Source organism: Nelumbo nucifera, chromosome 3, assembly GCF_055504915.1.
Source record: "Nelumbo nucifera cultivar China Antique chromosome 3, China Antique-T2T, whole genome shotgun sequence".
Classification (NCBI taxonomy): domain Eukaryota; kingdom Viridiplantae; phylum Streptophyta; class Magnoliopsida; order Proteales; family Nelumbonaceae; genus Nelumbo; species Nelumbo nucifera.
In genome coordinates, this window is record NC_142651.1 from 4,556,917 (window position 1) to 4,569,264 (window position 12,348).

The following is a 12,348-nucleotide window of genomic DNA, read 5'->3' on the forward strand; positions in this document are numbered from 1 at the left end:
ATGTATTTCATATAAATTCAATAAAATATTCTTAAAACATATATCGTCTATATCTCTCAATGAATTAGTAATAGAAATACATTTAGGATAAATAGAGGTCCTAGCTAAATGATTTATCCACCAAACAGATATAATCCCATAATAGTATATTTAGTTGGTGCGACTGAGAAGAGAAAATGAGAATATTCTTTTTAGATTTCCATTTTCATTCGTTTGTTTTGTAAGACGGACTGAGAAATAGTGTGACGTCGGTTCCTAAAACTTTGGATGCGGGGTTGCATTGAAACAGTGTGACCCCAATGAGAAAGGAAACGACATGCGCAATGGCCTCTTCCGGTTTCTTCTCCAGACCCTCCTTTCTCCGTATTTCTTCTCGCATTTCTTTCTCATTCTTTGCATGCAGCAAGCTTTTTTTGCTCACAACGGTCCATGCCAGCGCAAAACCCTCTGCCAAACAATAGCTAAGCCTTGTGAGGGTTTTGGAAAAGAGTATTCATGTTGCAGCAAGCTTTTTCTCTTTCAACTTGCTTTTCCAGTCGTGCTCGTTCATGGGATTTGTTATCTTCTTTTCATTCACGCTCACAGTTGCTGATTTAAGTAGCAGTGGCAAGAGAAGAAAAAGAAGAAGAAAAAAAAAAGAAAGAGGGAGAGGAGGAAAAGAAAAGAGAGAGATGAGGGGAGATTGGAACTCACCTTGTCCACGCCACTGGTTTGAGTTTGAAGGAAGACGATGAACAATAATTTTCCCTTCTCAGCAATTAAACACCAAAATACCAAAATGAAAAAATAAATTTTCCCTTCTCAGCAACCAAACAGACTGTCAAGAAATGTGACATTAATAGCATACAGCTTAAAAGGAATAGACGTATTCCATTTCTGCACCCTTGGTCCATTTCTCCATGGAGCAAGTTTCAGCCAACCAGCCATTAATTTTACATGTGGTAGAAGTCTAGAAAAAGACATTTTTCTTTCTTTGTCTTGGCTATTTTAAATGATCCGTTCATGAAACTAATAATACTATATGGGTAGTGGCGTTCTGTAGAAGACAATACATTTATATTTTGGGGAATAGAGCGAATCAGCAGACCGCATTACTACAAAAGCGGCTATCATCAACACCTAAAAACCTAAGAAAGTAAGAAGCAAGTTCAGATAACCTTTCTTGTTTAAAATCACCTAGGTAATTAATTAAGGTCCCATTTGGTTCGTGGGAATAGAGGTCAAGAGTCGAAATTGAATGGGCAATTTGGTTGAGCAGAATTGGAATTTTGTTTTCATTCCTGGTGGAATGACATTTTCCTATTTGAGGGAAATTGCTATACCCTCCCTCTCCCTTAGGAATGAAATCCCATTTCAATTTATTCCAAATTCTATTTCAATTCCTGTCTGAACCAAACAAACTATGGGAATAGACCATTTTGATTATGATTCCAATTGTAAATCAAAGGGACCCTAAATGAAAATCAAAATTGAATTGAGATCAAGTTGAAACAAAAAACAATTGAATCAGTAGCCTTAACCTTTATTTTTTTTATCATGATCTTTGTTAGATTATTAAAATTTATATCTACCCAGCTTTTTGGTTGAAACTACAGAATTCTAAATTAGCATTCCCATGCATTCTTACCACAGTTGGTATGTGTCCATGTTCCCATCTGTTCACACATACAAAGACCTACCCATCTTTTTGGGTAGATTTGGAAGAATATACTAGGGATAACCCTTATTCCCAAAATCAATCATTGAACGCAAGCCCGGGGGCAGATTGATAATGACTGAAATGGCTGAAACTATAGAATTCTAGAATTCTAAATTAATATTCTCATGCATTCTTACCACAATTGGTACGGATCCATGTAGGGGAGGCAAATGGGTGGGTTCGGTTGGGTTGGGTTGGGTAAGGGTTGAATACCAACGCACCCATATTGACCAACCAACCTACCATGACCCATCATCAATCCTTATTAAAGGGTGGTCCACTCTAACCCTAACTCATCCATATTGACCCTTAACCACCCAAACGCATACCGTCTCACCTACCCTTACCTATAAATACAAAAAAAAAAACATTTTTGAGAAAATCATCTCTTAAGATTGCCACATGACAGAAATAGGTTGGGTTGACCTGTATATACGGGAAAAAAAAAACATTTTTTAGAGAATCATCTCTCTCAAAACTACCACGTGACAAAAACGAGTCAAGTCAACCCATATACTTGAAAATGCAAAAATTGTAGATAAATGCGGAAAATAGTAGACAATGCAAAAAATACCAAAAAATTGTAGAAAATTCAAAAAATACCAGAATATTATGAAAAATGCAGAAAATACCAAAAATTATAGAAAATTCAAAACTTTTATAGAAAAAATCGGAAAATATGCAAAAATACCAGAAAATTGCAAGAAATGTATGAAAAAAACCAGAAAAAAAGCAAGAATTATGTAGAAAAGAACCAAAAATTTGTAAAAATGCAGAAAATACCAGAAAGTTTTAGAAAGTGTATAAAAATACAAGAAAAATGCAAAAAAAAAATCAGAAAATACCAAAAAATTACAGAAAATGTAGAAAATAGAAGAAAAATTGCAGAACTTTTATAAGTGTTTTCGTAAAAGTGCTTTCACAGAAGTACTTTCATAAAAATACTTTCGTAAAAGTACTTTTATAAAAGTGTTTTTATGCTTTCATAAAAGTGTTTTTGTAAAAGTACGTTTATAAAGTGCTTTCGTGTAAAAGTACTTTTGTAAAAGTGCTTTCATAAATGTACTTTTATAAAATTGCTTTTATGTTTTCATAAAAGTACTTTCATAAAAGTGCTTTCGTGTAAAAGTACTTTTACAAAAGTGATTTTATGCTTTCATAAAGTGCTTTTGTAAAGTACTTTTATAAAAGTGCTTTTTGTGTAAAAGTAATTTTGTAAAAGTGCTTTCGTAAAAGTCCTTTTCACAAAATTACTTTATAAAATTTCTTTTGTAAAAGTGCTTTCGTGTAAAATTGAATATAAACACGAAAGTTAATAAAATCTATTTTATTTCACTTTTAATCACAAAATGAGATGTGTCATGATGGTTTGGATTTATAATGAGATGTGGACGCAGTAAGAGGCTTGGGTGTAGACAAAGTTGACTTTTTGAGATTTGGCGAGTATAGATAAAGCTAACTTTGACCCAACCCATTTTGACCCACGCAACCCAACCCATCCTGACCCTAATGAGTACCCTTGACGCAACCCACCTTGACCCTTTTCCGTTGACCCTAATGGGTTACTCAACCCATATTGACCCGCCAATAGATTGGGTGAGTATGGGTGGGTTCCAAGGTGGGTGGGTCAAATGAGTTGGGTCAAGATTGCTAGTCCTAGGTCCATGTCCCATCTGTTCACATACAAAGATCTACCCAACTTTTTGAGTAGAGAAGAGACTAAACAATGGAAGTGAGGGCTAGCCCTCCCCCCAAAATAATTGAATGCAAACCCAAGGGGCAGATTGATAATGATTGAAATGGCTGAAGCTACAGAATTCTGAATTAACATTCACATGTATTCTTACCACAGTTGGTATGGATTCATGTCTCTATCCATTCACATACAAAGATCTACTCAGCTTTTTGGGTAGAACCGGAAGAAAAGACTAGCCAATAGAAGTGAGGGCTAGCCCTACCCCCAAAATAATGGAATACAAACTCAAGGAGCAGATTGATAATGACTGAAATGGCTGAAACTACAGAATCCCGAACTAACATTCTCTTAAATTCTTACCACAGTTGGTATGGATCCATGTCTCCCTCTGTTAACATACAAAGATCTACTCAGCCTTTTGGGTAGGATTGGAAGAAGAGACTAGCCAAATAGAAGTGAGGGGTAGCCCTACTCCCAAAATTATTGAATGCAAACCTAAGGGGCCAATTGATAATGATTGAAATGGCTGAAACAACAGAATTCTAAATTAACATTCTTACCACTGTTGGCATGTTCCATGTCTCCATCCATCCACATACAAAGATCTATTCAGCTTTTGGGCAGATTTGGAAGAAGGAACTAGCCAATAGAAGTGAGAGCTAGCCCTTCCCCAAAAATAATTGAATGCAAACTCAAGGGGTAGATTGATAATGATTGAAACGGCTGAATTCTGAAGCTACAGAATTCTGAATTAACATTAATCTCATGTATTCCTTCCACAGTTGGTATGGATCCATGTCTCTATCCGTTCGCATACAAAGATCTACTCAGCTTTTTGGGTAGAACCGGAAGAAGAGACTAGCCAATAGAAGTGAGGGTTAGCCCTACCCCCAAAATAATTGAATACAAACTCAAGGAGCAGATTGATAATGACTGAAATGGCTGAAACTACAGAATCCCGATTAACATTCTCTTAAATTCTTACCACAGTTGGTATGGATCCATGTCTCCCTCTGTTAACATACAAAGATCTACTCAGCCTTTTGGGTAGGATTGGAAGAAGAGACTAGCCAAATAGAAGTGAGGGGTAGCCCTACCCCCAAAATTATTGAATGCAAACCTAAGGGGCCAATTGATAATGATTGAAATGGCTGAAACAACAGAATTCTAAATTAACATTCTTACCACTGTTGGCATGTTCCATGTCTCCATCCATCCACATAAAAAGATCTACTCAGCTTTTGGGCAGATTTGGAAGAAGGGACTAGCCAATAGAAGTGAGAGCTAGCCCTTCCCCAAAAATAATTGAATGCAAACCCAAGGGGCCGATTGATAATGATTGAAACGGCTGAAGGCTGAAGCTACAGAATTCTGAATTAACATTAATCTCATGTATTCCTTCCACAGTTGGTATGGATCCATGTCTCCATCCGTTCACATACAAAGATCTACTCAGCTTTTTGGGTAGAAACGGAAGAAGAGACTAGCCAATAGAAGTGAGGGCTAACCCTACCCCCAAAATAATTGAATACAAACTCAAGGAGCAGATTGATAATGACTGAAATGGTTGAAACTACAGAATCCCGATTAACATTCTCTTAAATTCTTACCACAGTTTGTATGGATCCATGTCTCCCTCTGTTAACATTCAAAGATCTACTCAGCCTTTTGGGTAGGATTGGGAGAAGAGACTAGCCAAATAGAAATGAGGGGTAGCCCTACCCCCAAAATTATTGAATGCAAACCTAAGGGGCCAATTGATAATGATTGAAATGGCTGAAACAACAAAATTCTAAATTAACATTCTTACCACTGTTGGCATGGGTCCATGTCTCCATCCATCCACATACAAAGATCTACTCAGATTTTGGGCAGATTTGGAAGAAGGGACTAGCCAATAGAAGTGAGAGCTAGCCCTTCCCCAAAAATAATTGATGCAAACCCAAGGGGCCGATTGATAAATGACTGATATAGGAGGGCCTAGCTAAAAGAAGTGAGGGGTAGCCCTACCCCCAAAATCATTGAATGCAAGCCCAAGGTGCAGATTGATAATGGATAAAATGTAATATAAAATCAATAAAGTCATTCGGTTCTATCACTTCAAATATTATCAGACCACCCTTCTGTGGGCAAGAAGCAAGGGGAATTCCCTACCAAAGTGTAATATAAAACTCCATTTTATTGTATTCTATTCTTATACTTAAAATCATAAAAGAGCATATTCCTCCACCGTCAAATTTGTTAATTATAGCTAACTAATTCCTCAGGTTGAATCAATTCCAGATTAGCTGCACTGTTTATGTCAGGAACTGTTAGATTTATAATGTCCCACCCACGTCAGCCATCCATGCATGCAAAGAGATTGGACAACCATGGCTGACATGAGAATAATCAAATGCAGCTAATTTCTGATGCATCGCCTTCTGCTGAATTTTTGCACAAGAATAACTGGATTCTCGTGCAAAATTGGTGATACCCATTCAAATGACCAGGCTGGGTGGAGCCCATCAACACAGAAGGTAAAAAAACAAAAAAAAATGAAAGGTCTCCTGGTTTCTGAAAATTTTTGTAATTTTCGATGAGGTGGCTTTAGCATCCACCGTGAAGAGGACCCCTTCGTCTTTTGTAGAAGGAGCGAAAGTCAACTCCATCAACTGAGTGAACTCACTGTGAAGTGTATAGAATTCATCACATGCAGCAAACCGAGATGTTTTAATCAGTATGGATGGAAATTACGATCACCTCCTTTTTCTTCCTCATCCCGAGCAAGAATTAGAATCCCCAGATAAGATGGAAAGCAAGCTTACGTCTATAGCAACCCAATTGACACTTTTCACAAACACTGTGCGTGCATGTCCTCAAAGAGCGGCGCGCAACGCATGCAGCTAGCTCCATCGCCTTCCCTTTCGTATGCGCTGAAAAGAAATGCTGAGAGGAGCCAAACAGCATCTTTCGTTTGATCCTGTTACATGTATATTCATCCATGATCATGAGTAAAAGCGGAAAGCAAAATTCAATTTTTTTATGGGGAGGAATTTCGATTATAAAGCCCACATGCTGGTAAAAAAAAAGTGGGATTCGATTGAGATAGGACCTGACTGTGTTTGTCTGTTTGATCGTTTTTGTGGTTCGATTCAAGACCACTCACTCGACGTTTTGGTTTTGGACCGTCCTTTTGGACGGTGGACAGCCTATCGGGTTTTGCTTGTCCAAAACCAAAAACCCATTGCACGATAATGGTGTCGACAGTGAACAAAATGTCCAGGACTGATCCTTCCTTCGTGCCAAAGGCTCGGTTGATTCCTTCCCCTTTGTATCGTCGTTATCTTCCCTTGCCTAAAAGGGGACGGCGCCGATTTTTTCTGATCGAGATATTTAATTGAATTTCTTCTTCTGTTACTCAAAAATTAATGAAGGGAAAATATTTTACGATCGCAACTGCAGTCCTTGGATTGGGAAGGTGTCAACATTGGCAAAACCTACAAGAACAAGACAGCGGGCTCTCTCTCTCTCTCTCTCTCTCTCTCGCTCTCTCGTGTGGAAACACAAAAGAAAGGGATAAGCATTCCCCAAATATGAGTGGTTTTGGAAGGATTTGTCATTACTACCTCCACCATGTGCTGCATTTTATTTACTCAATTCACCTTAGTTTTAACTTAACCCGCCGTTTCGTCTATGGCTGCTTCAGCTTCCACGTCAGTTCTACTGGGGATTCATAATTCAACAGTGGGTTTGGGTTTCTACTTTCTCAGTCTAAACTTCCATTTCTTGAAATATTAAATAAGCACGTGGCAAGTTGGTGTGGCCATAGACCCAAGACAGAAGACACACCCCACCTAAGCAAACATTAAGTGATCATGATTTCTTGATTGGACTGAAAACTTTATAAGCAGCATCAATCGTCAAAATACACCACTGTATAAAGTGTATATATCCACGTTGTGCCTGTGTTGACAATGAGTTTATTCAGATTTGAATATGACAGGTTTTTTTCAACCCTCGTGCAGGTGGGACTCGAACCAGTTGGCAGTTAGCAACCAGCTACTAGCCAAAGGAATTGAACACGGACAGAACACGCGCAAGAACGCACATACGCCCACACGTTTGCAAATTGCGAATGAATCAAAGATTGAAAATCCACTAATCAGTGGGTCTCTTGGTCGCCGACAGTTATACCAAGAAATTAAGAAAGAGAGGGAAGAAAACTCTACCAAGTTGGTTTGGACTGAAAGGTTAAACGATAATGATACTGTAGCACCCCCATTAATGTCGACAATTGGGAGTTTTGGAAGCTCAATATTCCACCAAAAGCGCTCAAAGGTTTCTTCCTCTTCAATATACCTCGCTACTTTCACAGTTTTACTCCTCCCTCCCTTGATCTTGCGACATTAGTATTAACGATTAGTATTAATTTGGCTGGTTTAAGCTGTTCCTGTGCCAGACAAAAGGAATGAAGTTCATTGAAATGGGGAAGTTTGGAAAGAGAAAACGAATTAATTACAGTAAGCTTGTTGTCTGAATGAAGTTCCGAGCCAGAGAATGTTCACAATTAATGTTGTGTATTGCCAGAAATGTCGACTTAATGAACTGTAAACACGGACAGCGAGAGCCCTTACAAATGCCGATTTGGGCTCTCCGGATTTTTCAGTTTTCACCAAAGCATAGGTAACTAGAGGCCCACCTCGGAAAGCCAGAACCAGAAGCGCAGAGCCCCAGAGTTCAGATCGTCTGTCGGATAGAAAATTTTCTGTCCCCACCGATATTAATTGAACACGTCATTGGTCTCATTTACCATTTCAAATTGACGGAATTTAAGACTTAAGGCCTGTGGGACTTCAAATTTCTTTTTGTTTTCGTTTAAGCACCCAACCCACCTCCATTCTTTTTATTTTCATTTCTCTCCTCCGCTCTATCTCATTTCTCTCTCGTTCAACCGAACATGCCATAACCACCGATTTTCAGTTCTGCCTTTCCTCTACTAATGTTCAGGTTCACCGTCAATAATCTTCTCGTCTGAAATGACAATAGATTCCTCCACCGGTAAATAATCTTCAGCTCGAGAAGAACGAAGACATGGTTGAATGCTATATCTGGATAGTTGAAATGACAATGGGATTCATCCACACAGAAAAATTAATTTCATAAATTCCAAGTATCGATTTTCTTTCAATAAAAAAACAAAAAAGTTGAAATGGGAAGCAAAATCTCCATTACCATGGATTAGGCGTGAATCTTTTTCAGGTGATAGAAATGCATGGAATTTGTCTTACAAGCTTCACTAAGTTCTCAACTCCCCAAGTTCATTAATCTATTACTGTATGTATGAAATAGGGGATCCTCTTCATCCTCATCGACTTCCAAAACCTAGAACTTCCTCTTTTCACTTAAAAATAAAGAAACAAAATCCATATGATTTACCATCTTTTATTTTTAATCTGTTTGTAGGGTGCATATATCACTTCTCTAGTAAGAAAGAGAAGTAAAAAATCATTTCATCACAAGGAAAAACATTAATAGAGCATATATGCTGGAATCCAATAATAGTTCTTGCCTTCCTGGTACAACAATAGAGAACTACTATGTAAGATAAAAGCTAACAAGATGTTTTATCAAGTGGCAACAGGATGAGGAGCCATTAGCTTTTTCAAAGGTACATAGTTTTTTCATACATTTCAATTATGTAGAGTCACTGCGTGCCCTGCAATAAACCACAGAGCACCTGGAAATTGGAATTTGGAAATAGAAACATGGTAAGATAGAAATGACACTCAGTTGCTTTCACTTGTTTCATTATTTCGTTTGGTTACATCGTTTACTTCCTTCATCATGTGATAAATAGATCGGAATATCTGAAACCAATTGTTTTCCTTAGGATCTATTAGATTTAGAAAAGCCGCCTCCGGGTGCTTCTTTGTGTTCTCAATGACTAGAGATGAATGTCGATGGTTGTAGCATGTCTGCCTGTTTGGTAAAGTGGAATACAAGTATACAACGCAGGAGAGAAATGAAAATAAAAAGAATGGAAGTAGGTTGGCGTTAATTCCGAACTCCGTCAGTTTGAAATATTAAGTGGGACCAATGACGTGTTTGATTTCCATTGGGATTCTGTCAAGGGACAGACGATCTGACCTCAGAGCGTTCAATCAAACAAAAAAGTCAGCCCTGAAGACCTTTTTTTTTTCTCTCTTTTTATTTTTTTCCTCGCCCAAAAGAAAATTGTGAAATGGTCGGTCTACCCATTCTATATATCTTAACCTCCTGGAAAGCTTGCACAGCCCATCCGCCTCAAGTATCAGCAATCTCTCTCTCTCTCTCCTCCTCAAGTCTAGAAATCCCTCTTTCTTTCTCTTTCTTTCTCTTTCTTTCTCTTTCTATTCTTATCTGTGTATCTCCCTCTTCCTGAAACAACAACTAGTCATGTTCCTCCCTCTCTTTATAATGTTCTTGCAAGGAATTCTGCTTTTCTCGTGGGTAGTCTTCTTCTTATTTTTCTTTCATGGACTCTATTACCAATGCGCCGGTATGTTTTCCAGACATGGTCCGGCTTCCTACCCATTTATTGGGTGCCTGATCTCATTCTACAAGAACCGCTTCCGGCTCTTGGACTGGTACACTGAGCTCTTGGCCCAGTCACCCGCGAAAACGATCGTGGTGCAACGCCTAGGTGCACGGCGGACTGTCATTACAGCAAACCCCGACAACGTTGAATACATGCTCAGAACCAACTTCTCTAATTTCCCTAAAGGTAAGCCTTTCACTGAGATCCTCGGCGACCTTCTGGGCTACGGCATATTCAATGTGGATGGGGAGCTATGGCGAACTCAGCGAAAGTTAGTGAGCCATGAGTTCACGACCAAATCCCTGCGGGAGTTCGTGGTGAAGACGCTGGTGGAAGAGGTGGAAGAGCGGCTGCTGCCCTTATTGGAGTCGGCTTCGGCGAATAATAAGGTGGTCGACATGCAGGAGCTGCTAAGGAGGTTCGCGTTCGACACGGTTTGCAAGGTGTCGTTAGGGATGGACCCTGGTTGCTTGGACGCCTCACTGACCATATCGCCTTTGGCGAGAGCATTCGACGTAGCGTCAGAGATAAGCGCCAGACGCGCAGCGGCGCCTGTTTTTGCCGTCTGGAAGATTAAGCGACTGTTGCGCATGGGCTCCGAGTGGCAACTCAAGCAAGCTATCGAAGACGTACACAGATCCGTTGAGGAGATAATTCGAGACAAGAAGAAGAAGATTTCTGCGGGAGAAAGCAGAGGAGAACACGACAACGGAGATCTCTTGTCGAGGCTAATATCAGCCGGGCACGACGACGATGTGACCAGAGACATGGTCATAAGCTTCATAATGGCGGGAAGGGACACAACATCGGCGGCAATGACGTGGCTCTTCTGGTCGCTTTCCCGACACCCCAATACTGAAAAAGAGGTGGTGAAGGAAGTAGTCACGGCACTTGGCAACGACGAGCCGAAATCATTGGATTACGAAGCTCTGAAAGACTTGCCATTGTTGAAAGCTTGCCTCTGCGAGTCCATGAGGCTTTATCCTCCGGTGGCCTGGGACTCGAAGCACTCCGTCCGGGCTGACACCCTGCCGGATGGCACGAAGGTCGGAGTTGGGGACAGGGTGACATACTTTCCGTATGGGATGGGGAGGATGGAAAGCTTGTGGGGAAAGGATCGATTGGAGTTCAAGCCAGACCGCTGGTTTCTGGAGCCGGACAAGGAAGGCGGAGCTCTGAAGGAGGTATCCCCGTACAAGTTCCCGGTGTTTCAAGCGGGGCCGAGGGTGTGCTTGGGGAAGGAGATGGCTTTTATTCAGATGAAGTATGTGGTGGCGTCGATATTGAGGCGGTTTGAACTGAGGCCGGTGGCTTCGGAGCGGAAGCCGGTTTTTGTGCCTCTGCTCACGGCACACATGGCCGGGGGGTTCAATGTCAATGTGGTGGTCCGACAAAGGGCTGGGCGGACTATCCGTCATGAACAAAGTTAGGGTTTACGTTTACCCACGATTTGGTTATTAGCTAGATGCTTGCGTTATACTCAGACTCGGTAAAACACCATAAAGTGAGGATGTTGAGTTGATGGTGATTTGATGAGCTCTGGATCCATTAAAGACTTTGTTGTCGATGATACCAAAAAACGTTATTTCCTAATTCGGTAATTCCTAGTTTATTTCTTATTCAGGCGAATTCAGGGCTCGTATAGTACAGTCTACAGTGCAGATCAGAAGCTCGTATCAGAAGGACTGAAAGAGAGAGACATATGTGAAAAGTACAAAGTAGTTTATACTGTTGTAATATGAGGCGAGTATTGGGTTGTGAACTTGTGATATTGATTAATCATGGTACAACCCACTTGATCTGCGTACCTGTAAGAATATATATATCATCATTCTATCTATAAAAATGGCAGGGTTTTTATTGTCCAGTGGAGGGGATTGGGGAATGAATCAAAATTCAAGGGGTAGTGAATCATAAAAATCTTTTTCAAAATGGCATTTCAGTTTTTTTAGTTTCATTGCTTTCTTTTCTCAATTGTATATCATCCCAAACCCAAACTGCTTTCTTTCTTTGATTTTTTTTTCAGTTATTTTAAGCATATCAGTTAAGTGACAGGAACATAATAGTCAATATGTATTATTAATTATTATCTGAATTTTATATTTAAAAAATCAACAATAGTATAGGCCTGATGTGTATACATGGGTAGATGATGGCAATTTTCCTGATCAGGTCAGTTACGTTATTGAAATTGCTATAAGATGGGGAGGGGGATTAACTCATATACCCGATCAGAGATGGGGAGTGGAGTCCCCATCCCAACCCCAACCCCAACCCTAAATGTAATATATTAATTTGACAAAAAAAACTGTAAAATATTAAATATTATATTTATATTTTAAACTTTGAAAATATATATACATATATTAAATATTTTAAAATATTATTTGTATT

General features: G+C 39.6%; 1 protein-coding gene across 1 annotated transcript; it reads left to right on the forward strand.

Annotated features, from left to right (window-relative positions):
• Window positions 1–9,661: 9,661 nt before the first annotated feature.
• Window positions 9,662–11,821, forward strand: LOC104592906 (cytochrome P450 94B3-like). Its single transcript, XM_010252447.2, has one exon. The coding sequence runs from the start codon at window positions 9,813–9,815 to the stop codon at window positions 11,382–11,384; it is 1,572 nt and encodes a 523-aa protein (XP_010250749.2). The 5' UTR covers window positions 9,662–9,812; the 3' UTR covers window positions 11,385–11,821.
• Window positions 11,822–12,348: the final 527 nt, after the last annotated feature.

Excerpts from the sequence above, each read along its gene's own strand:
- LOC104592906 (XM_010252447.2), top strand. The coding sequence starts at position 9,813 with ATGTTCCTCCCTCTCTTTATAATGTTCTTGCAAGGAATTCTGCTTTTC.